This window comes from Aplysia californica, unplaced genomic scaffold (genome assembly GCF_000002075.1).
Source record: "Aplysia californica isolate F4 #8 unplaced genomic scaffold, AplCal3.0 scaffold00758, whole genome shotgun sequence".
NCBI lineage: Eukaryota > Metazoa > Mollusca > Gastropoda > Aplysiida > Aplysiidae > Aplysia > Aplysia californica.
Window position 1 is genome coordinate 265,674 of NW_004798028.1, and position 24,702 is coordinate 290,375.

At 38.6% G+C, this 24,702-nt stretch overlaps 1 protein-coding gene across 1 annotated transcript; it reads right to left on the minus strand.

Annotated features, from left to right (window-relative positions):
* Positions 1-1,430: 1,430 nt before the first annotated feature.
* LOC101848693 (palmitoyltransferase ZDHHC1) lies at positions 1,431-24,659 on the minus strand. The gene is made up of 12 exons (XM_005109250.3): positions 24,371-24,659; positions 18,994-19,287; positions 15,665-15,760; positions 14,562-14,737; positions 13,647-13,748; positions 12,053-12,177; positions 10,818-10,970; positions 10,107-10,225; positions 8,414-8,466; positions 6,408-6,513; positions 5,413-5,539; positions 1,431-4,342 (listed from the first exon to the last, which is right to left on the minus strand). Exons 2-12 carry the CDS (start codon positions 19,069-19,071, stop codon positions 3,810-3,812), a joined length of 1,668 nt encoding a protein of 555 aa, XP_005109307.1. The 5' UTR covers positions 19,072-19,287; positions 24,371-24,659; the 3' UTR covers positions 1,431-3,809.
* Positions 24,660-24,702: the final 43 nt, after the last annotated feature.

The following is a 24,702-nucleotide window of genomic DNA, read 5'->3' on the forward strand; positions in this document are numbered from 1 at the left end:
GCGTGGAATAAATGATGCAATGAGATCACACCACTAGATTGCTTTGAAGCATTGCAGAGACGCTGATAGAGGAGAACAGTGAACAGGGCAACGTATTCATCTTCACAGATGGATCAGTACAGTGTGGAGCCAAATCTGGATGGGCTTTCAGCACCTGTGTAAACTGTGTCATGCAGAGAGAGCTGTCAGGTGCCACTAGTGTAACTGTAACCAAGTCCAGTATTTGCATGGAGATGAAAGCCATCACAGAAGCCCTTAACTGGATTAAAACGGAGTATCAGTCTGCCATTCTTGTCACTGACTCGATGAGTACCCTCGAAAAAGGTAAGAAACACATGATGTAAGCAGACTGGCGAGAGGCAATACAAAGCAGCAGACTCACAAGGATTGTATAGATCTTTAGCCCTGGTCAAGCAGGAGTTCAAGGCAATGAATGTGCTAAAAGCTAGCCGGTCAGGCTGAGATTGGCGCACCATGCAATTAGATCCACCAACAGGTCATGGCAGAATTGACAGCATGGTTCAACCACCACAGAGAGGATGAAGGCACCACTTCACTCACAATGGATAGACTAAGGGAAGCTGGTATCTCCAGAGGGTTGGGGAGAGACAGCAACCTGCGTGGAAAAGCTAGAAGAATATCCAACCAGCTGATAACTGGCATGATCAGCAAGCAGACCCTTTCATGGATCCTGGAGAGGAGGGCGGAGCAGCTACGGCATTGTGTCGCCTGCAATGATGCCTATTCTCCACCCAAATAACCAAGTAAGTAAGAAGTATTGTGGACAAGACAGACATGCGACTCATTATGCACATCTATAAATGATTTTGTTGGCAAATGTTGTTTCTTCCAGTGCATCCACTGGCACAATAACTAAGAAGGGAAAGGAAAACCCAACTGTTGTATATGATTATAACACGGCCATGAATGGATGCAGCAGAGTGGATCAAGTGATCACGTACTACGGAAACTTCGAATGTACAAGTGGTGAAAAATACTTTTCCACTGCGTATTAGTTCTGTATTCCCTGACAAGACCAGAGGCTACAAAGAAAACAACTTTCCCCTAATTCAAGGAGACACTTATAAGTGAGCTTGTTGATGGAGCAGCTAGTCAGAGCAAAATGCTGTACGGACACAGGCAGAACAAGAATATTCAGTGCTGTTCAGAGGCTCAGAGGACTTTATTCACTTCATCTGCAAGGACAGGAACTGTGTGCACCGCCACAGTGCCACCAACAGAAAGAGATCACTTTAAGTTTGTAAAAGTTGTTCTGACCAGCCATATCTCTGCCCCTAGGACTGTTTCCAGCAGTACCATTCTGTTTAATTTTTATCAAGGATTACAATGTAATGTATCATACTGATTTCATTTTTGTTGTAAACTTCAAAGATTATATCTTGTGTGTACAGAAGTGTTCTTATTTGGAGTTTTTTTTCGATCCTTTACTTTTTTTCCCTTCAAATTTTGGCTGAGGACCTGAGATTTTACAATTCACCTCCAACATTTGATTTGTATTTGTCGAACCCCGCAATGTCTGTGTATATAGTTAACCGACTCGAGTTGTGGTTATACTAACTTTCAATTGGATTATTTGACATTTTAAGCCTTTTATGACCAGCAAACAGTGGTTTCCTCAACACCAGGGATCAAGTAAGCAAAAATGCTGATTGTAAATTTTGTGATCTTGGTCGTATTATACTTTTATAGTACCGACCTTATACACCACACCTCTCAAACCACTGTCATGTGCACTTTTCAGTTATCTATCTTTCATTTGAAGTATGGTAATGCATATTTTAAAAATAGAAACTACTGACATTTTGCATGAAACGTGATGTAACCCTCCACTCAAATTTAGAACCCAGAAAATAATTCCATCAAGAGGCCAAAATAATCATGGAGTGAATCAGTTAAATCAAATCGACTAAATTCAGATATATAAACATAAAAACAAGTATTCTTTTGACAAATAAATCATCATTTTCACAGAACACTGAGGCCCAAACACCCAAAAGTCAATCTGATTTCAAATACATGCAACAGAATCCTGGTAAAGTGAACAGGTAACTTTGCCACAGCATATCACTTGAAGACAAAGTCAAAATAATTTAAAAAACAACTCATTGTCTTATTAATGTTGGAATGTTGAGTTACAAACCTACAAAACAGGCAGCTGTTAATGTGACATGTTCATGTAATTGAAGATCTAATGAAAAACATGTGTAGGGCTCTCCACCATCGTAAATTGCACAAAAACGTGACACAAAATAATGACACTGGTTAAAGCACATCAACATACATGCAAGTACTTGGAATTCTACGTTTGTGGCATTTGCACAAGCTCACAGCCATGGCATTTGAAGCAATGGCCGACACACACCCAGCTTTGCTCACTGCAGGACTAAAACTAAAATATGTAATACAAAAGCAGATCACCTAAAACGAACATGATGTCAAAATGACTATGTGCAATGAGATCAGTATGAAACAGATCTACCAGTTTGTACAAATCGACAGTCCAATTAACATTAAAAATAGATTCTGAATTTGCATATGTCCACATGTTAGTTATTTGCATATCCATCTACATGTACATGGATTTCTTTCACTTACACAAACGTGCTAAGTCAGAGAAATCTATGAAAGAATAGAATGTGACATTAGTAAGTGTGCATATCTGTGAATTCAATGCCTGAAAGGAATTGGATCACAACCCCCCCATCCTATTACAAAATTACGTTGAAGATCTCTGAAATTTTTGTTGAAGCTATTAGTCAATTAGTTTTTAAGTTTGGGAAACAAACGGAAAAAATACCAAAAAACCCCCCCAAACATTATAAAGGAATTCAATGGTTTGCACATGTGGTGAAAAGATTCCCCTGTGCACACACAACTTTTTCTTCTTTTTTCTAAAGTTTGTTGTGCCTCCATGCACACAGAGCCTCTTTGAAACGGTGAAAACGGCAGTTATCCCTCCTTGTTGCGATGGGTAATGCCATAGCTTCCCTATAAGGTCATCATCTTGGGTTCAGGCCTGTCTCCTCAAATGTTTGCGGAGACAGCAAAGTTGGAGGACGAGTCCTTATCTTAAACACTGGATAAGAGTAATACTTGTCTGTAAGTTCACAGGTGCTGTGTCCCAGCAGTCCGCAATGTCCAGTGTGGAATAGGGAGATCGTTCACTGGTGATATGAACAAGCATTTGTGACACAATCTCCTTTTGTGTGTGACTGTCCCTAGATGTGACATGTGTCATTTGAGGTCGAGTGAAGATGTGAAAGGCGTTATTTTGAGTATGAAAGTAGAAGTGATATGTTTCATTTTGTGTATGTGTGTAGATGTAATAGTGTGTTATTTTGTATATATATATATGTGAGTAAACGTACTAGTGCGTCACTTTGTGTATATGAGTAGATTTGATGAATGCCCTCTAGTGCATGTATGTAAAAATGATGTGTACCCTTTAGTGTATGCATGCATTTGTGATATTTGTCCCTTTGTGCAACTGTGTAATTGTGACACGGCAATGCAGAATTTCATGTTTTTATTTGTAAACATATATGGCTTGGGATAAAAATTGCCACAGCTGGCAAATCAATGAAATGGTCAAATATTGTCCAAAGACACAATGACGTCTTAAAGCAGCAAACAATTTTGTTCTGAATGCCAAAGTTCTAAGAGCAGCTGTAGATTCCAAGACTTTAAAATATCACAAGCTCCGAGTCAACATCATAGAAACTTAAATCATAGGAAGATAAAGCTGTTTACTATTCTCATTTGTCACTGACAAGTTAGCTGTACTGGAACTAGACTCCAGAATCATAAGCTACTTCTTGTAGTGGCTTCAAGGGAGACAAGGATTTCTGGTCTCCTGTGAACCTGTATGTGTCAAATGACCGCGTTGTGCCCGTGTAAGGTTTGTAGGAGTTCGTACTTTCCGTGCTCCCACGCAACGCGGTCAGATCCAAGGGTGGGATATCTTGCTGAGCCTGAGGAGGCCACTTCCGTTTTGGAATCGGGGTCAGAGGAAGTGGTTGAAGGCTGTTCTTGTAATTGAGGCTCCCGTCTGGGAAAAAATGAGCACTGGAATTTACAGAGAACATCGTCGTTGTGTTGAGATCCTCATTATCAGCCTCTTCGTCTGACGTTGCTGCTGCCTTTTTGTCGCTGAGGCTCAGCTTTGCAGCTGAGTCCCCGTGCGGAAGATATTCAGAGGAAGATGAGTTGGACAAACTGGGATGGGGGCGGAAACCTCCAGCTTTCTTGCGCTTGTTCATGGCCCAATCGTCACTGGTCATCCCTGATGATAGCCCATTATGATGGTACATGGCAGAATTGTCTGAGGGAATATTCACAAGAACAAATAGCATTGTCAATGGGTGTTGAAAAGTTCGATACATATTTGGAAGCAAAAGAAAATTCTTAAGCTAAAACAAAGTGCAACGGTTTGCATATGGTGAATAGATTCCCACGTGCACACACAACTTTCTTCTCTTTGCAAAAGTGGTTTGTTCCTACAGCTTCATTGACATCCTTCTGATGGGAAAACCCAGATTGAACATCATTTTCTTGTAAACTTTACAATAACAAGCAAATGTATATGTTCACAGGAACACACACAAACACTCAGACATTCAGATTCACACACAGACTTATAAGATGGGTAAGTTCGGCCTGGGTCAATTTGTTTAAATCTAAGGCATATTTAAACTCTACTGTGTCTCCTTATTTCCACAAAAGTGGGACATTTCACGGATGAGTAAATTTTTCGGATCAGGGGCCATTAACAGTAAAAGGTCACACCTTTTAAAATAAGGGCCAAACCTTTTATACTATTTGCTAAATAACTATTTTTCTTTTGATAAACAAATACCAAGATGAAACCTGCATTTTATAATAAAATGATTAATCAAAATCTAAAAAATAGGAAATTTTTCTATTATTTCTGTTTTAAAAAGTATACCAAACGTTTCCGTGAGCTGCAAGAAACTCCATGATCAGCATTGGCCTGCAGCCATAATTTGTCCACCTTCAACATCAAATTTTCTGGTAAATTAAAACTCTTACAAAGTGTTTGCCATTTTCCACTTCATTTGCAATAAACTGGAGACATGTAAACGTAATAACTCTTACCAAGGGGCACTCAGATGGTACAGTGCCCAGCTATGGTAAAGATGACCCAGGTTCAAATCCCCATTGGGGTGTTCTTAACCTGGAGTGATTGGAGAATTATCAAAGCTCTGTCCTATTGGAGATAGATGTTGGGTTTGTAGGTCCTGTCTCTTAAATAACTCCCAGAGTTGCAGTTACCACACAATTATCAGTAGATAATTAATAGTTCTCATAACAATGGGATTTAAAAAAGGAAAAAAAATGGGTTAACACTCATAAAGAGTTCCATTTACTGACCTATGGTAGCTATTTGCATTTCTGGGTCGCCTCTACCTACGGCCACAGCTTTTTTCTTCTTTTTCCTCTTCATTTTGCGTAGAGCTGTGTATGTGCTGGGCTCTTCTGTTTGATGGGAAAACCCAAACTGAGGAGAAAAGTAAGGCAGAACTGATGAATCTCGTTTGGGTTTGTTTCAGTAAAGCAGACCACATCAACACAATATTGGTCATTTAGTGCAGGGAAAAGCAAGACAGGCAGACAGAAACAACAGAAGGAAAGAAAAGAAATAAGACCTACCAGTTGTATGTGGCGCCCCCCCACCCCCCCACCCCCCACCCAACCACTGCTTGCAATGATAAAACACTCAATGATAAACCTCTTATATTCCTATATCAACAGTGGGTGGATTTTGCTTATGAAATTGCTGAAATTGCTGGTAAAAAATAAGACGAAACAGACAGTTGGAGCAGATGAAGAGAATCCAACGAATACAAAATGACAAATATTTTTAAACAAATCAATAAGGGACTCTTGTGATCATAGAAAATCTCTCTCCAGCCCTCACAGTCCTGGGCAAACCAGTAAAGCTGTCATTAAGAAATGTTTTTTTCCTATTGGGCTGTCATTGTCGACTTTTTACCTCACTATCAATGCTCTCACTATAGGTTCTATTCCCCCTACATACTAAATGCTTTTTAGTAAAATTCATAGCTTTGTAAAATTTTTTGGCCACTTTTCAGAGTATTACAATCAATTGATTGTGTTCTATTGTATGCTTCCTGGGAAGCCTTGAATGTTACTGTGTGTTCTAGGGTCTGCAGGGGGGTGGGGGGAGTGTTAATATTGACTGTAAAGTGCATAGAGCATGCTGTAGAGCATGGATATGCCCTATATAAATGTAATTATTATTATTGTTATCATTATTATTATTGTTATCATTATTATTATGAAATCATTTCAAAGCAATGACTCCTATCAAAATGGACAGAAAAAGCGGCCTAAGTTTCTCGCACCTTCTCATCTCTGATGGGGCTTGAGAGAGGCGGAGGCGTTTCCCCTCCATCCATCTGTTCCTTTTCCTCGAGAGATGTCTGATATTTTTTCAAATCTTCTTCAGATCTGGCGGAGGACAAAAATTTACACAATAATAATATTGATAATAGGTAAAAATAAAAGTAATAATCATGACAATAAAAATAATAATAACAATAACAACAATAATAGTGATGATATAATAAAAATAATAATGACAATACTTATATAGTAAACTAGCATGGTAATATATTGTATCCATACCAGAAAGTAAGCTCTAAATAAGGGGCTCTCGTGGCCTAGAAGTTAAGGTGTTGGCATCTCATTCAAAGGTCCCGGGTTCGAATCCGGGTAGCGACCGAAAAATTTTCTTCTCAACAAATTGTCTCCTTTCTCCCCCTTTTCTGCTCTCTAGCAATGTTCTGTTGTCTGCTTTCGTCTCCTCTTTCTGCCCCCACCCCCTCACCTCCTTTGCCCCCTCCCCTGGGCTCCTGACTCTTTCTGCAGCCTTTCTACTGCTACTCCTTGGCTCCTCTTTACTGCTGTCTTTCTGCCACACCCCTGATCTTCCGGTAGGAAAGATCTACACCTAGCCTTCTCGGGCAAGGGCGAAAAATCTCGGAGGGCCCGTGTGCAAGTTGCGCACGTTAAAGATCCCTTGGTGGTCTAAAATCGATAAGAGTAGGCTTCGGCCGCCACCCGGGCAAAATTCAAAATTTCCTACCAACTGAAAATATTAGGTGTGTCCCGCGCGCTCATATGACCTTATGCAGTTGCGAGCGCTGTAAAACACTTACAAAAAAAAAAAAAGCTCTAGATATTTCACATTTTATCATTATGATACCATATAATGTTTTATGCCCTCATTGACACTATTTAGATTATCTAAAAGGGTAGCTGCTTCAACCCTGCCTGTCAGGGCCAACCCAGGCGAGAGGAATTTGAACTCGGTAGATGGACAGAAATACTCCATACCACAAACTCCCCACATGGGAACCGAAGTCGTGCCTTTTTCATGCCGTAGCAAAGTGTCTACCCGATACACCACAAACACAGGTGACACATTTATACAAAACACATCAGAATGCATAAGGTACATGTAATGCACATAAATGAGCCTGTCAAAGACTAACAGCCTCTCCATGATGTTATCTTGAATTGTCCATTTTTCACTCTAGGCACAGAACATAGGCAACAAACTATGGCCATTATATATATATAATTTTTTTAAATTAGTAGAGGGTTTTACGGCGCTTGCAACTGCATAAGGTCATATGAGCGCCAAGGGGTGGTTGTCAACAGAGAAATCTTTACAGGGAATCAGATTTAAGACTGCTCACCTCTCTAGCTTCAACAGCACAAGGTCTGCTTCGACTATCAAGGCTCCCCAAAATAGCAGGTCACAACGGAGTGACAAACATTCAAAAGAAGTAGAGGAAAACGACAATAGTAAGGATCAGGAAAGAAAAAGCAGCAGTTCCCTGTTGTAGATCAGGCACAGTTATGAGCGTGACATGAGTCAGCCCATTTACAATTCTACTATGCTTGAACGAGATATGTCCCCCCTTTGGGAATGGCCTAAAGACACTTTAGTCAGTGGCACTGCCCCGGGGGGTATGGCCATTATAGGAATAACTTTTATACTTAGCTGTGTGTGTACATGTACATTCTATCATTCACAAATAATGTTATACTATGAACAAAGAGAGGTATATTGACACAATAATGATCATTTAGTGCTGGGAAAAGCAAGAAGACTGAAAGATAGAACCTGCGGATGGAGAATGAAAAACCATTATATTCATATGATCAGGAGATAATTTTTACAAAATTAGTTTTTTATATTCTGGAATTTCCAGCCACATACAAATGTGTGCACACAAGAAGAATAAACCACATGCTAGATGATGATAGAAGAGAGAAAAATTGTACGAACAACCTTTCATACAACAGCACTTAAATATATTGTATTTTATAGTATACTTACTTGGTCATGTGCGTTTCTGAACTTTGCTGCTTACTGGGTGTAATCTTGTTTGCCTGAAAAGTGATAGGACTGTCATCATCATGATAACTTTTCCAAGTTCTTAATGTTGTTATGAACAGAATTTAAGACAATGTACAACACAATTTACATTAAAAAGCTATAACATATCTTTCAGTACATGTGGGGGAAAAAAATGATTGACACCGAAACCCAAAACACATTAACTGACTCCATTCAAAATCAACAGCGTTTCTCTAAACCAAAACTGTGTTTGTTTACACTTTCATCCCGCTTACCATTCTTTTGAAATATCATCATCAATGCCTTTCACCCCTGGCAGGGGCCACATACAAGCTCCTTCCATACATCTCAGTCCTGGGCCATCCCTTCCTTGCTCGTTCCAAGTGAGCTTCATCTCTCTCACGTCCCTTTCCACACATCTCCTCCATGTTTCCCGTGGCCTACCCATGCCTCGTGTTCCCTGTGGGTTCCACTGCAGGGGCTGTCTTGTGATGTTTCCTTTGGGCTTTCTATAGGTGTGTCCATCACCACTTTCTTAGTTGAATTTCTACTTCTATATCCTTTTGTCCTGTCCTTTCCCACAGCTCTTCATTTCTTTTTCTATCTTACTTACTTAATCCGTCCTCTTGTACCTCTAGGGTGTCGAGGGGAGAAAGAGCTTCTTGTCTCTAGCAAGTTCGATGGCCTGGCTGGGTGGGATATTGTATGTTCTCAGCCTTCACACCCTGGATCCAGGTCTTTCTTGGTCTTCCTCTTTTCTTGTACCCTGATACTTTCCTGTAGTAGGCTTTACTGGCAAGCTGGTTAGGTGCAATATGTGTGAAATGTCCAAACCACCTGACTGTTTGCCTTCGAATGTAGTGGAGGACAGGTGTTGTTCGCACCATTTCTCTGATCTTGTTGTTTCTGACCATGTCCTGTCTGGTTTTGCTGACGGCTCTCCTTAGAAATTTCTATCCTGCTGCTTCATTCTTAGGCTACTCCTCATACATCTGTTGATGAAAATCTGGACTTTATTCAGCATTGTCTTTGCTGTCTTCCAAGTTTCGCAGCCACAGAGGAGCACAGAATTGACATTTGAATTAAAGAGTCGAATCTTGGTGTGCAGTGAGATGCTGCTTGCTTTGGAGACTTTTGATAATTGCTTGAATGCTGACCTTGCTTTGGTGGTTCTTGCTTTTACATCTGCCTCAGTTCCTCCTTTACCATCGATGACACTTCCAAGGAAGGTAAAGGAGTCCACTTCTTCCAGGGGGCTGTCTTCCACTGTCACAACAGGGCTTGAAACTTTTCCTAGCTTCACTACTTTTGACTTGCCTGGTTGTATACATAGGCCAACACTCCTTGATAGGCTGTTGAGTTCCTTGTTATCTTCTTGCTTATTTTGAAAAATACTCTAAAGAAAACATAACGAAAAACTACGAGATCAAATCTCTTTATTTACAAACTTCAAATAATCATGTATATTAAGGCATAAGACCTATTGAAAATATATTTTCCCCTTAATTAAACACACATAAAAATGATAAATAGCAAAAATTATATGTGTCTGCTTTGAATAGTTATCGACAATTAATATTCTAAAACACTCTTGAAATGTTGGCAGCCACTGTTAAATCGAAATTTGAACCCCTGGAAGTCAGTGATTTGAATGAACAGTAATGGAACTCACTTTGATAGGCTGTGAACGAGAATTCGGTGAGGACAAAGCACTCAGAGAACTTTCCTCCTTGGCTCGAGCTTTCTCTCTCTGCATGACGATGAAATCGTAGGTGGACATGTCCTTGCATACTGGGGACAATTACAATAATTGTACACATTTTAAGCCTCCCTTTTTTTCATATTCTTCAAAAAGTGCTAGATCTGAAATGGTCATTGGCTATCATGACTTGCCCCTAATTTCTTTGCTCAATTGCTCAAAAAATTTGTATAAACAAAAAACCTATCAACATTATCCTGATTTTTCCTTGTCATGCATCTGTGCAAGACCTCAAAGTTACATGCTCTTGGTCTAACTTTACCGTTTTTGCCTAACCAATACAAAAAAAAAGATGCCAGGAAACAAAGCAGACTGAAAACTCCTTTTTTAAAAAAGTCAACTTTATTTATCCCCCACAAGCAAATCCTGGGATAGACAGTGTGAGTTAGGCCAAAGAGGCTAATTCAACCCTGCCTATCAGGGCCAACCTGAACTGATGGGTATACAACATCCCAGCCAACAAACGGATCTATTTGATAAAAATGTAAATTGAATTCTCATCTTCTGTGTGCTGCAGTGATGCACTAACCACTATAGCACAGACGGCAGCGTTTTGTTAGAACAATCTCTGGTATTACATTAATCGGGACAAAAAAAGAGAGAAAAGGAGTTAAATGGACTCACTGAGCCAGATGTGGAACTGTGTCAGATGGACCAGGAATCCAAATGCGATGAAAGCCAGCAGTGCCGTGAGGATATCCACTGTCAAGAAGGCTCCGTCTGGCACCGGTAGCTCGAAAAACTTCAGGGAATGTGACCCGCCAGAATTGACAGAGTCTGCAAAACGGAAACATTTTTTTTTGAGTAAAAAGAAGCACATCCACATAATAACAGTAATTTGGCAAGAAAGAGACACAGAAACAAAGGGAGATTAAAAAAAGGCGGCTCTACAAGTCGTCACTTCAGAACTATTCTGTGCAAGTGCCTCTTTACTTTGGACACTTTGGAGAAAATAGTTCTGAGGAGACGAAGTGGCATCCTCCAACCGTCAGCTAGTAAAAAGTAAATGATCATTGCATTAAACCTTGGTGCAAGAAAGGCCTGCCTGCTTTCAGTTATATAGTAAACAGAGTACACTCTTTAAGGTCTGTCTCTAAAAATGTTTATCATATTGTCACATAAAGCTTTCGTGCAAGAAAGGCTTGCGTTTTGTAAATACTATATAGAGTCTAGAAAGGCATCTAAAAATGGAAACAGTATGGTATTGGTAAAGTAGGTACAATGCAAAGAGAAGAACGAAAATAGTTCACTCTTGAGTAGAACTTGCCAACACTAAACAAGAAAAAAGTTATTCACAAAGAGTTATCAGCTAATCTGACACTTGTTTTACATGTAAGAACCATAATTAAATGTGCTTTCAACATAAAGACAATGAAGACAACATTTCATCAAAAGAAAACAGTGGTACTTAAACATGAATAAATAAAAAGTGATTTCAACATGGCATCAGTGAAAAAAAAATCCTCTTTCAAAGAAGACAGGGCCATGTGAACATCAACTGCTAACAAACAATGCTCGACATACAACATTGACATCTGTCAAATGCCAACAGTGAACCTTGCAAGATACTAATTCATCAGGTCTGACGTTTTATTTCAGTGAGGCTGAGGTTTGCAAAAGAAAGGTCCGACAAACATAAGCACCTTAGAATTGATCAATAATGCAATGGAGATGATTGTCACAAATGATCCGTGCTTGCCTTACATCCATTTTATTTTTGTACCCCTTTTTTTATTCCTCAAAACAAAGTGGTTTAATTCTTCAAGCAATAGTATTACATACATATTATATCATTAACGTTCTAAACAGCAAAATTTGATGCACTGAAAAGGTGAAAACATAAAAAGGTAATTCCATACCCCTATAGGATTTTATAATGTTTCCTTTGTCTTTGTCTGTGAAAAATCCCACAAAAAGGCAGATGCTGACACATATCACCATCAGTGACGCCAGGATTGCAAAAATCAGGGTTGCGAAAAACCATCTGGAAATTACAAACATATAAACATAATTAGGTCCCGATTTATTGCAACTCCATCAAATGGCATACTGAAGGGACAAGATTTAAAAAATCATTCTTGCAATTCACTTGTTACACCAAATATACCCTTTCAAAAATCAAAACACTGAGAATAGTCTGCTGTAAGTCAATTTGTCAATTTCAGTAGACAATGAATATCTAGTTTTTTTGTTTTTAAAAAAATTCTGGTAAGTGTTTTTAGTCAGTTAGTTTTAGTAGAGGTTTTACAGCGCTCGCAACTGCATAAGGTCATATGAGCGCCAGAAGATTAGAGGTGTTTCAAGAGAGTAACAGTCATAAAAAAGAAGAAGGGGAGATAAGGACGATAGATGTTTGATAGGAAAGAAGAAGCAACCCGCACCAGAGCACCCGCCAACTACCCACTGGTAAGTGTTTTGCGGCGCTTGCAACTGCATAAGGTCATATGAGCACACGGGGCACATTAAACATTTTCATTTGGTAGGAAATTTTGAATTGTGCCCCGGTGGCGGCCAAAACCTACTCTTATCAATTTTTGGACCACAAAGGGATCTCCGAGATTTTTCGCCCTTGTCCGTGACGGCTAGGTGTAGATCTTTCCAACTAGAAGATCAGGGATGAGGCTGAAAGACAGCAGTAAGAAGTAGCCAAGGAGTAGCAGCAAAAAGGCTGCAGAAAGAGTCAGGAGCCCAGAGAAGAAAATTTTCCTGTTGCTATCCTGTTTCAAACCCGGGATCTATTGAATGAGAGACCAACATCTTAACCTCGAGGCCACAAAACCCCCATATATATATCTAGTTAAGTCTTCAATAATTATGAAAACTCCAAAATACTACCTCTTAACTAAATTCAGTACATTTATCATGCAGGGCAATAACTTTCAGTCTTGAATGTTTTAAACATTATTTCAGCAACAGCAGATACAAATTACCATCTATGTGTCACAAATAGATGGAATCAGGCACTCATCAATTTTTGGGTATATAGAGTAATTGGTATCATCTCAAAGCTTGTTGGTTTATCTATCTTTGGATGAAAACAACACCCATTCAATTAGAATAAATGTCCAGATATTTGCGATTGAAGGTGGAGGCCACCTGGTTTTATTGGTAAAGTTAGCAAGAAAATGTCCGCCAAAGTTTGGTGACGTTCAAAGCATGAGAGTCCTTGAAAACTTACATTTTTTAAAGCTTTTAATCAAAGTTTTTCAGAAAAATCAAAACAGAATTTTGTTTTCAAATGGAGATAAAGAGTGTTAAGCCAAAAAAAAAATTCGATGAAAATTGCCAAACTATTTTAAAAATGGCAGCATCTTCCCTTTCATTATTTTTTAACGAGCGTCTGGTTTCACCACAATGAATCACATCAATATAAAATGAAACAAAGTGATGCAGTCCTATCTTCAACTGGAAAATGCAGGGCTTAAAGAAACATTACCAACAGAAAATGCTCACTTGTAGTTCCGATCCCCGACACAGTTGTTCAGCCACCGACAGTGATGGTCAAATCCAGACACGCATTTATTGCAGGCACTGCAGTGTTTCGATTTTGGCCCCCTGAATATAAAGAGACATTTGGCTAAAGGAATCAAGGAGACAGGATTAACATGGCGATTAACATGGACTCTACATGACACACTCACCAAAATAACTCCAAAAGTAATAAAAACAAAGACAATTCTACAAGGTAAATCCTAAACCTTCCTACTTTGAGAAAAACATAACAAAAACACAATAATACACACAGATGTACACCAAAGAATTCCAAGTTTTCCAGTTTTAAATTTGTAAGATATCAAATCCATCATCGCCATACGAGGCCAGATCTAAAACAAACATCTGTAATCATGGTATGCCACACATTTCTCTAGTGGGAAGATCTTTTTGAAAAATGAGTATGTTGCGGGTCCACTTAGTGGTCTACCACAATGAAACGGTCTGCAGTTAGTCTTGCCAGACTTACAATGGTCATCCTGATGGTTTACTGCAATAATGCATTCTACAGTAGGGCTGCACAGGGTAAATTTACGCTGTCATTCCCACACCCTGATGCATTAACTTACAGCAAGCAATATATTTAAACTAATCCTATCCATAGTCTTTTTCGAACTTTCCATTCTGGCTCATAGTTTTAACATTTCATGTTGCTGTCATCAAAATTACAATAAAATCAATGACAAATTTTTTCCCTCACTGAGGTTTTCTAAAGATATAACTTAAACTATCTTGGGAAAAGCTTAAAGTATTTGTGTTATTTCTTATTCAATGATCCTTAACAGTCACTATGTACAAACCCTGGAACATATCATCTTCCCCATTATTTCCCCAATCCCCCTAAAAAACCCAAAACCAAAGCCCTTTGATACTCACACAAAAACTTGGCAGAGGGCACATGATTGGTTCTCAATTGCATGCTTGTGTTTGGTTCTGTCCAACTTTGGGACATTTTTGTTGCCTCCCTTGTCCCTGACAGCTTTGTCCGCGGGATCTAGTGTTGTGGCCACAATAAGTGTCAACACCAGCCCCAGAACAAGGATGGAGGTTGTCTTGGACTAGTTAAAGATCATAGATATGAAACAAACTTTCTCTGACAAAAACAACATTCTGAAGGATTGACACTCCCCCCCCCCCCTCAATGGGGCACATAAGGCTTATTAAGCCTCCCAAAAGAACTATTATTATTACTTATCTTAATAAAGCCCAAATGCTTCACACCTGCCATCAACACAAGTTAGATCATTTTAGACACAGGCTGCATTGACCCAGCCAGCCTGTCAGTTTCAAGGATAACCTAGGGTAACTGTGCTTTCAGACCAAAGAGCCGCGTCCTTTCGTCACACAGACGGACCAATTTAATACTTATATCTCACCTGCAGGTGTTCAGACCCAAGTCTTGTGTCCTACCAATGAAGGGAGTTGGATGTGAGCCTGTCAAGTCAACTTTACTTTAAAATTGATTCTATCAGGTTCAATGATGTGGGGGTAAGTTCAGCCAGGTTAATTTTCTAAAACATACTTTTTGTTGAAATGGTTAAATTTCATATCATATTCGTACTCCCGGTCCAATTTTGGTGTGGAAACACACCAGATATTATACAATTTGACCTCAGTTGAAACATACCCAAGAAACTACAAAAACTAATGTTGTGTGACCCCAATTACCAGGAGAAAAAACCCTCCAACAAATAAACATGTGGTGTGATATGAACTCAACAGCCCCAGTCAGCTACTGTCAGTTAATTAGACGGACGGACGTGGGTCTTTGGTCTGAATACACCATTATGGGATACTGCATCTTAGCAGACAGAGATGCTCAACCAAATAACCATCTCAGCTTCACCATTGAAGCACGGGTGTCTGCAGCTTTCGTGTATTTAAATCACATGGCTAGTTGCACTACAGCTCTAAAACAATATTTACATCAACATCTGACAAATGCTTAATCCCAATCAGACCTTATGAGACAAGGATACACAGTACAAGGGAATCTGTACATTAGAGATGAGGTTGGGTATCAGACATCCATTTGTGATGATGATGAAATAAACGATTACTATCCAAGCCAGAACCTGTAAGAAAAAGAAGAGATAATAACAAGCATTATTAAACAATTAATTTCTATGATGAGGACTGCAAATAAATTACTGCAGTATGAGGGCATCATTTTATCAAAATGACATTGCAATACTAACAGAAGAGTTTCACTGCTCTGTACTGCGGAGGGGGGGGGATGTTGCAAAAGAAGGTATACAGTAAGTGTCTCACCATTGTTATGATACTCAATTCATCAAGATTATTTGAGGAATGCGTGAATACTGACGGTAAGCAGTTTGAGTATCTGAGTAACAAATGTTGTGTTTATTACTACATGTATATATATGGAATTTTCATTTGATTGTTTAATAAATATTATCAAGTATTGTATCCATTTTCTTTTTTCACAACTATACATCTATTTTTGCACTCCCCTACATACCTCAGGACCTAATGGACCTCCTGAAAGTATCTTTTGATAAATTAAATAGACTGATCAAAAAGCTGCATTACTTACGTTACTCTTCTTACTTCCTTTGCTTTTTTTTTTTTTTGCTTTTTGCTACATTCCCTTAACCTTAAATATTTTGTTATATTATACTTTATTTCTAATGTGTCACAATCATTCCTGCTTTTTGAGTAATGAAGAAGAACTGGTTTTTCAGTGCACACCCATCATAAAAGAAAAATATCAAAATTGCACTGCTGTCCAGACATTTCATAGTCATAATATGAGCAAACTAAATCTGTGTAAAATCACACACACACACAAAGGATTAATCTTTTCAATTTTAAAACTGTCAGGTGATCTTGTGAAAGCAAAACTTCCACATGAGACCGTAGAAAGTTTTCATCCTGATCTGAGAAGATAGGGGCTTGATCCTACCTACCATAAAATAAAGACGTGTAGAAAACATGAGATAAAAACCTAGTGTTGGTGAGGATCTAACTGCAGATATCCAGATTGACAGGCGAACAAACACTAAACAGTTGAACCGGCCTTAACGAAAACCTGTATGAAACGGAAACCTGTCTTATCAGAATCTCCCCGCTCCCCGCTCGATATATTCCTGTACAAAACGGAAACCTGTCCAACGTGAAAACGGAAAGAAAAATCTGCTCCCTTCCGAGGTTTCACCTTTCTAAGACGGAAAATGCTTTGTCTGCTCAGCCCTGATTTGAAACAAAACTCACAAGTTTGGTTCCACCGGCCGTGGCCATGCCGCAGGGCGAGGAAGGGGAGTAGGGGTGCAATTTGGGGGTAGATGTTACCCCATCATGTGAGCCCTGAGCGATGCAGATGGTCAGGGTAGAGTGAGTGTGAAATCTCACGACTGCCTGAGGGAGTGCTCGAGTAGTGAGCCACTTCGCAAACTTTTCTGGGTAGCCAGATGCCAGAGGTGTGAAATTGACAAATGCCTGCCGCCCTGATCGTATGGCCAGCCGAGAAAAGAGTTCCTCGAATCGTTGTTACATGAGGGGTGGCATTGGTTGACTGTGCTTGTTACACCGGTGGGTGGGGTTAAGGGTGTAAGCAAAGATGTTCAAATATTTCTGTTTTTAATACGTCAAACAGTGGCCCTATGAAAGGCAAGCACTGGTGGTAATTGGATAAGTAGGAAGTAAGACTGAGCATGTCATTATCAGACAGTATAGCAGCTTAGCTTAGAGGTGTGAAGTTTTGACCACTGCTTGCCGATTGGACAAACGATCCTTGATCCCACCGGCTGGGCCTGTTCCATCTCACCCTAAATTCTCCTGTCTAAGACGGAATTTTTTCTGGCTCCCTTGCGATTCCGTCTTACACAGGTTCGACTGTATAACTGTATATATCTGTTAAGCTATTGAATCCCCCCCCCCCCCGCCACTTTCAGACAAGAGTATTTTGATTGAGACACACTATTATAGGACAAAAGCACTTCAAGGGAGTACCTTCTTCAGCAAATAATGGCACTGATGGTACCCCACTCAAAGAGCTCATCCACCTAAAGCTGCTACAGTGGAACCCTGCTATAACCAGAGGGAGGGGACTGGTGCAAAAGTCCGTTATAGCTGTATTCTTGTTATAAGGGACCCAGTAATAAATTCAAAGGATATAATAAAGTAGGCCTAATCTATGAGTTTGGTGTTCCGTTTATTTCTTTTTGTCATCTCCCCTGGTGATGATTTTCTTCAACATAACCTCTAGGTCTTACTTGATCAAACATCGAATCAGGTTTCTTTCTCTAGCGCTAGCGATGTAGACAGCTCAGCATTGGCGATCAGAAAGAAAGAGCTCCAGGTTAACTCGCCCGCTGTGTTGTCCCCCCAACCCCACCATACCCTGTGGTGCGTTCCATCTGCTTGCGCACGTCTTTATAACAGACTTATCGTTATTTCAGAACTCATTTTAAGTGGACTCCACTGTAGTACATAAAAAGTTTGTTAAGATTGATTAACTGCACCTAATAATTTGTGTTCAAGGTGTAGACAATACAAATTACTGCCAAATAATAGCGGTTAACCCTCAAAGACCATATATGTGACATATTTGGCACATTAAATTAAGATAATGATATCTGAAAATAGTAAGCCTTGTTGGAATATAATTCAGCGTTTTACATACTAGAACTCGCTGCCTAGAAATAGACCCTCCATAAACCTTTCTAAAATAAGAGCAAAGTCTACCTATTTGATATACGTCTGTGTACCATTTCAAATTTCAGTATTTCTTTAACACTGTCTAGAGGGTTAAGGCATCGTGGTGAAATCAGGCGCTCGTCAAAATAATGAAATAGAAGAAAAAGGCATTTTTCCACCAGTTTGCCAATTTTTATCGAAATTTTGTTTTTTGGCTAAATACCTTTTATGTTCATATGAAAACAAATTTCCATGTGAATTTTACTGAAAAACGTTTAAAAGCACAAAATATGTCATTTTCAGTTTTCAAGGGTTCTTAAGCTATTGAAGTCACCAAACTTTGGCAGCCATTTTCTTATCAATATTACCAGCAAAACCAGGCTACCTCACCTCCATCAATTGCAAATATCTCTACCCCTGTTTAAGCTACATGCATTTTTTTTCCATTGAAAGCAACACAAATGAATAATCGTTCAGATGGTATCAATAACTCTGCATTCCCAAAAATTGAAGAGCGCCTGATTCCACCATGTCATGACACATATATATCTGTCAGGACCTGAAATAAACATAAGAAAAGTAAATTCCCAAAATTAAAAAGTATGAAATAAATACGTGTAGTCACACTCACTGTGGCATCTTAACATACCTGCAACATATGCAGTGGACAATTCCAGCCATGCACTCTACTCCCTTCTCCATACTTGTCCTCATCTCCTCTAGCCATTTCTACAGATGGCCAAGACAGTTACCGGTATGCGTAAAGCACAGCAGCAGAGCTCCGTGTACATGTGAAGCAGATCATTGAAACAATCTTAGAGCCTCCAACTCAAACCAATCACAGAAGTTGAAATGTCGACCTAACCATGTTCCTTCAATACCAGTATGAAAGGCCTTCATATTTGACTCAGCACTTTGTTTGTTGGAGTCATTGACGTTCTTCCTGCAATTGTAAGCAAGAGAAAAAGAAACATGTAATTATAAGCATAAATGTTTAGTATATATATATGACCTGCCATTCTATGAAATCTAAAAAAATCCCAGGGTGACTGCCAAGCCAACTTTAAAATTTACCATGGGGGTACATAAATTATAAATATATGAAGGCAGAGTTAGTTTTCAGAAAAATCTGGCGCAACAGAAGGAACAAAAAAATCGGGAACGGGATGCTTGAGATATGGAGAAAAAAAATTGAGATATCCCGATTAAATCGGGAAGAGTGGCAGGTCTGATAATTCAAGGTAAAAAGGCGACCTGACTTTAATAATTGTTCCTTCCGGTATGATTGTTAAAAACAAAACTATCTGGCTACCTGACATAGAAACCTTGAAACCATTTAAGAGTACACATCAAAGTTCAGAGAGATATTGACATTAACATCTTTACATTTTTACCTTTTATTTAGGCTGCACATGTTTTTTGTGTGATATTGTCTAAACGTCTACATGTCATGCTGCCTTTAAGACAGCAGAGAGAAGCTTAGAAAAGTAGAAGCAGTACAGTCTGAGAATGGATTCACCCAACATTTGATTATAATAATAGCAATGAAAGGTCAAAAAGTACTGTAAACATCATTTCATTTCAAATCTATCAAACAGCTTGTAGTTTTTGTTACAATGCAAATAGAAAATTTTCGTTACACAGTCACAAGGGACGCACTTCAGTTGTTGATAATAAAATATCTGTTCTGTGGTTTTAAAATCCAACTTTTTCAAGTGTTCACGTGTTTGCATTGTGATCAACGGTTGTCATTCCTTTATTTATCATCAAAGCAGCTTTAAGAGAAGGCAAGCATGGAGTTTGATGTCAGGCTAATATTTCTTGTCACAAGGAACACAGTTGTTTAGAGGTTTTTAAAACACAATAGCTCACCCTGGTAATCATTTGCTGACCAATCATGACTTTGGCTGCTTTTTGGAAATGATTGAAAATATCTATGAAACTTTCCTCTTATTGGAATGGATTGAATGTTTTCCAGGAAATAAACGTACCTCTGTTAACACTTCTTGACAACAAAATTTATGTTGTTACAGGGATCTTGTCATAAAGGACACTAATGTCTAGGTCTTTCACAGGACATCTTGCCAATCATTCATGGCTTTGAATGATTTTGGGAGAGAACAAAAGAAAAGAAAAGTTCTCCAAATTCAATGGATTGAACATGTTTCAGGTAAAAAGCAATTAACCCTCATGACATGAGATGACAAAATTGATGTTGTCACATGGAATTATAATCTGAGCGATCTCATGTCTGGTCACAACAAGATACTCTCTTTACAACCCACCCGACGCCATTTGTGTAAATTCACATTTCCTTTCAATTCATTTGTGTAAATTCACATTTCCTTTCAATTCTTGCAACTTTTATATTTTTATATGGAAAGCATTTTGATTTATTATATTTTGATAACAAATTTCTGATTTCACTTTTTAAGTAGTGACTGATATTAATCTACGATTATTTCTATAATGAATAACAGTTTGACCGTCAATGTCTGATTATGAAACTTTGTCTTAGTGTGTGAATTCCAAAGCAGTCTTCAATCCTTGCTCTTAGTCTTCCAAAAGATGCACTAGCTTTATTCATCAAATCATCATCATCCGGTGCCTTGCCGACTGGCGTGGGCGATCATGGACCTCCACTTCCATCTGTCTTTCGAAGCAGCAATGGTGTCTGTTGTTCTTGCTGCTCCCAGCCATGTTGTAATCTTGTCCAGTATCTTTTCCCTCTGTCTGCCTCTACCTCTCTTTCCATCAAACTTTCCTGTTGTTACAATGTTCTCTAATGCTTCTTTCCGCATTGTGTGTCCGAAAAAATTTGCCTGTCGTTTTCTTATATTCGTGATAAGTTGTTTTCTATAATTTGCTTCAACCAGGACTTCTTCATTTGTTTTTCTAGCTGTTCATGGGATACGTAGCATGCGTCTCATGAACCACAACTCTGCCGCAATAATTGTTTTTTCCAGCTGTTTATTGATTGTCCATGCTTCGCACCCGTATAATAAGATTGGCTCGATGTAGCTTTTCATTACTCTTTTCCTCATTTCCAGTGACAGATTGATGTTTGTTAGTATCTGTTTCATCTTGTGGAAGGTTGCTTTTGCTTGGCAAATGCGGCTTTTAATTTCGGTGTGACATCAACCATCTGATGATATAATGGTCCCCAAATATCTAAAATGTTGTACTTGCTTGAGGGTGGTATCATTGATTTTGATATTGCATGTTGGGATTGGAGTATTTCTGCTTATCACCATCGTTTTGGTTTTCTTGATGTTTAGGTTTAAGCCCATGTTGTCACTCTATTGTACGATGACATTTAATTAATAGATTCTGCAGGTGTTCTTCATCTTCTGCTATTAGGACTGTGTCATCTGCATATCTTAGATTGTTTATATTATGTCCCCCTATCGAGATACCAGGCATTTCTTCTATGTGTCTCATGATATTTTCACTATACAGGGAGAACAAGTCTGGAGAAAGTACACATCCTTGTCTGACTCCTCTTTTAATCTGTATGTATTTGCTGATGTCGTTTTCTATTCTCATTGCAGCTGTTTGATCCCAGTACATGTTTTTGACAATCCGTAAGTCCTTCCCGTCGATATTAAGAACTTCCAGCATGTCGATGATCTTGTCGTGCCTGATTTTGTCGAATGCCTTGGTGTAGTCTATAAAACATAAATGAAGATCTTTCTGAACTTCTAGGGCACGTTCTATTGTTGTTCTGATGACATATATGGCATTTACAGTGCCTTTGCCTTCAATAAATCCACACTGTTCTTGGGCTATTTCTGGGAGAATTTTATTTCTTATTCTCATCATAATTATTCTGAGTAATATTTTTGTTATGTGGCTCATGAGGCTGATGGTACGATGTGTTTCACATTCGTTTGCATTGGGTTTCTTTGGTAAAGCTATGAAGATAGATTTTGACAAGTCTGATGGAATATGTCCAGTGGCATATATGTTGTTAAGAAGTTTTGTCAGCGTGGTGATTCCAAAGTCTTCTAAAGCTTTAATCATCTCTGTGGTGATGTTGTCCGGTCCTGCCGCTTTCCCATTCTTCATCTTTCGTAGTGCCTTGACAACTTCTGAACTTCTTTCATGATTGGTGGTCCCTCGTTGTTATTTTTCACTCTTCTTTGTTCATCTCTTTTGTCATTGTACAGGTCACCGATATATTCTGTCCAACGTTCTAGTATCTTGTCTTTGTCCATTATGATATTCCGATCCTTTGATTTGAGGCATCCTGTTGATCCACGTGTTCTTGTATGGCACACCTCTTTAATTTTTGTGTGTAGATCTTTTGAGTTCGCATTGGAATGATTTTCCATTTCTTCACATTCTTCTTTTAACCAGGTCTCTTTTGCTAGATTACATTTGTGTCTGATTTCTTTATGAAGATTCATATATTTTTCCAAATTGTTTTTGTTTATTCTTCGTTCCTCCATAAGATTAAGAATTTCTTCAGTCATCCATTTCTTCTTTGCTTTTGTTGTCTTTTCTGGTATGACTTCTTTTGCAGCCTCATTTATAGATGTTTTAAGCAGTTCCCATTGTTTTTCTATGTCTTGTATTTCTTCTAAGGGAGCGAATTTGTTTTGTACAGTTATTCTGAATTTATCTTGCATTTCTTTGTTTGATTGTAGTATGGCCATGTTTAGTCATCAAATATATATATATATATATATAAATATTATTTAGAAGCTAATCAACATGTATTATATATATATATATATATATATATATATATATATAACAATAATATTATAATATACACACATCTTGATCTGGCGATGTTCTAACATCCTATCCGTTACTTCAAATTTCTTATTTTGGTAAGTGTATCACTAGTTCATATAAACTGAGGAATCTGGAGTTAGCATGCACTGACTTTAAAACTTTACCAAAGTCAAACGTGACAATTTAGCACCTTTACTGAAAAAAAATATTTTATGTTTCACCTTCAGAATATGTGTCACACATCAAATTGCATATTCAAATGTCCAGCAAGACTCACATTAAACTTTGCGACTCTGAGACATTGCACTCAGTAGCCAAGACATTTGTTACTTTTATAATACTTCATGGATTAAGTTATCTTTCAACTTCATGGACCATGTTATCTTTCAAATTCAAATCTCAAGGTACACATATATGACGCTTGACCTTAGAGATATCATTTTTACACTACTAGTTTTGGATCATGAACTGATGGTTATCTTATATATGTTAATGTTCACTGTGAGTCAGCATAATAATAATAAATCAGAGGTGGGTAGGCCCACAGTTACTGAACAGGAGAAAAAAAAAGGGGGGGGGGAGGTAATTTAATTTTTTTTTTCGGGGGGGGGGGGGGGGGGGGGGGGAGGTTGGAGAAAGTTGATCCAGACAGTGTTTCAAAAGATCGTATTATACTTATTATTAAGCTTAAGTAGCCCCCGGGGCGGTGCTACTCACTGAAGTGTCTTTAGGCCATTCCCAAAAGAGGGACATTAATCATCATGTTCTTTCTTATGCACAGTAAATTGTAGCCTAAATTGTAATGGGCTGATTCATCAATGTCATGCTCATAACTGTGCCTGAACTGCAACAGGAAACTACTGCTTTTTTTTTCTCCTAATCCTTACTATCGTCCTTTTCCTTTAGATCTACTTCTCTGTATGTAAGCTGGCACGACTCCTTGCAAGGACTTCTCTGTTGATATCCAGCTCTTGGCGCTCATCATATTACCTTTTAAGCAGTTGCAAGCGCCGTAAACACTCTACTAAACTAAAAACTTAAGAAACCTGGTTGTGGCCTAGACTCTGACTTCACTTTCAACTTAGTCTAAGTTAGTCTTCGACTTCGAGCGGCAACAATGTCGTAACTGTAACAATAGTCCAGAGACGTTAAAAAGTAATATTATTCGGCAGATAACAAGACCAATCAAAGTTTTCTTTACGTACTGCTGGATCATACAAAGCATAGGTTATGTGTAAGCCTACCCATTAAAAAGGTTTTAAAAAAGAATAGCAGTACTTCACCTAATCGGGCCGCCATTTTGAATCCAAGGTAACAATCTTATTCAGCTGGCATTTACGTCGGAAGTGGACCAAATTTTGAGAACAATGCTATTATGGTACCACTCTATATAGTCTATACAAAAATACGGTTCACTCCTATCGGCGAAATGTTTCATTGTAACCAAAGCTAGATCTAATTATCAAACATGTTCGTTCCGACTCAATTTTAAAAGATATTTAGAAACGAATTCTCATCCCGCTTTTGCTTGCATCATCAATGTTTACACAAAAATCAAATTGCGGACTTTGCGGACGCATGAAATGTGGCTTTTAACTTCAGCGTCGAGTTCCGG

What these genes read in the sequence shown, in the direction of transcription:
- LOC101848693 (XM_005109250.3), bottom strand. Translation starts at nt 19,071, where the DNA reads ATGGCTAGAGGAGATGAGGACAAGTATGGAGAAGGGAGTAGAGTGCAT. An exon ending in GCCCTCTGCCAAGTTTTTGT is followed by an intron (nt 13,749 to 14,561) that starts GTGAGTATCAAA and finishes CTTTATATTCAG; the next exon opens with GGGGCCAAAATCGAAACACT. An exon ending in ACAGTTCCACATCTGGCTCA is followed by an intron (nt 10,226 to 10,817) that starts GTGAGTCCATTT and finishes AATTGTCCCCAG; the next exon opens with TATGCAAGGACATGTCCACC.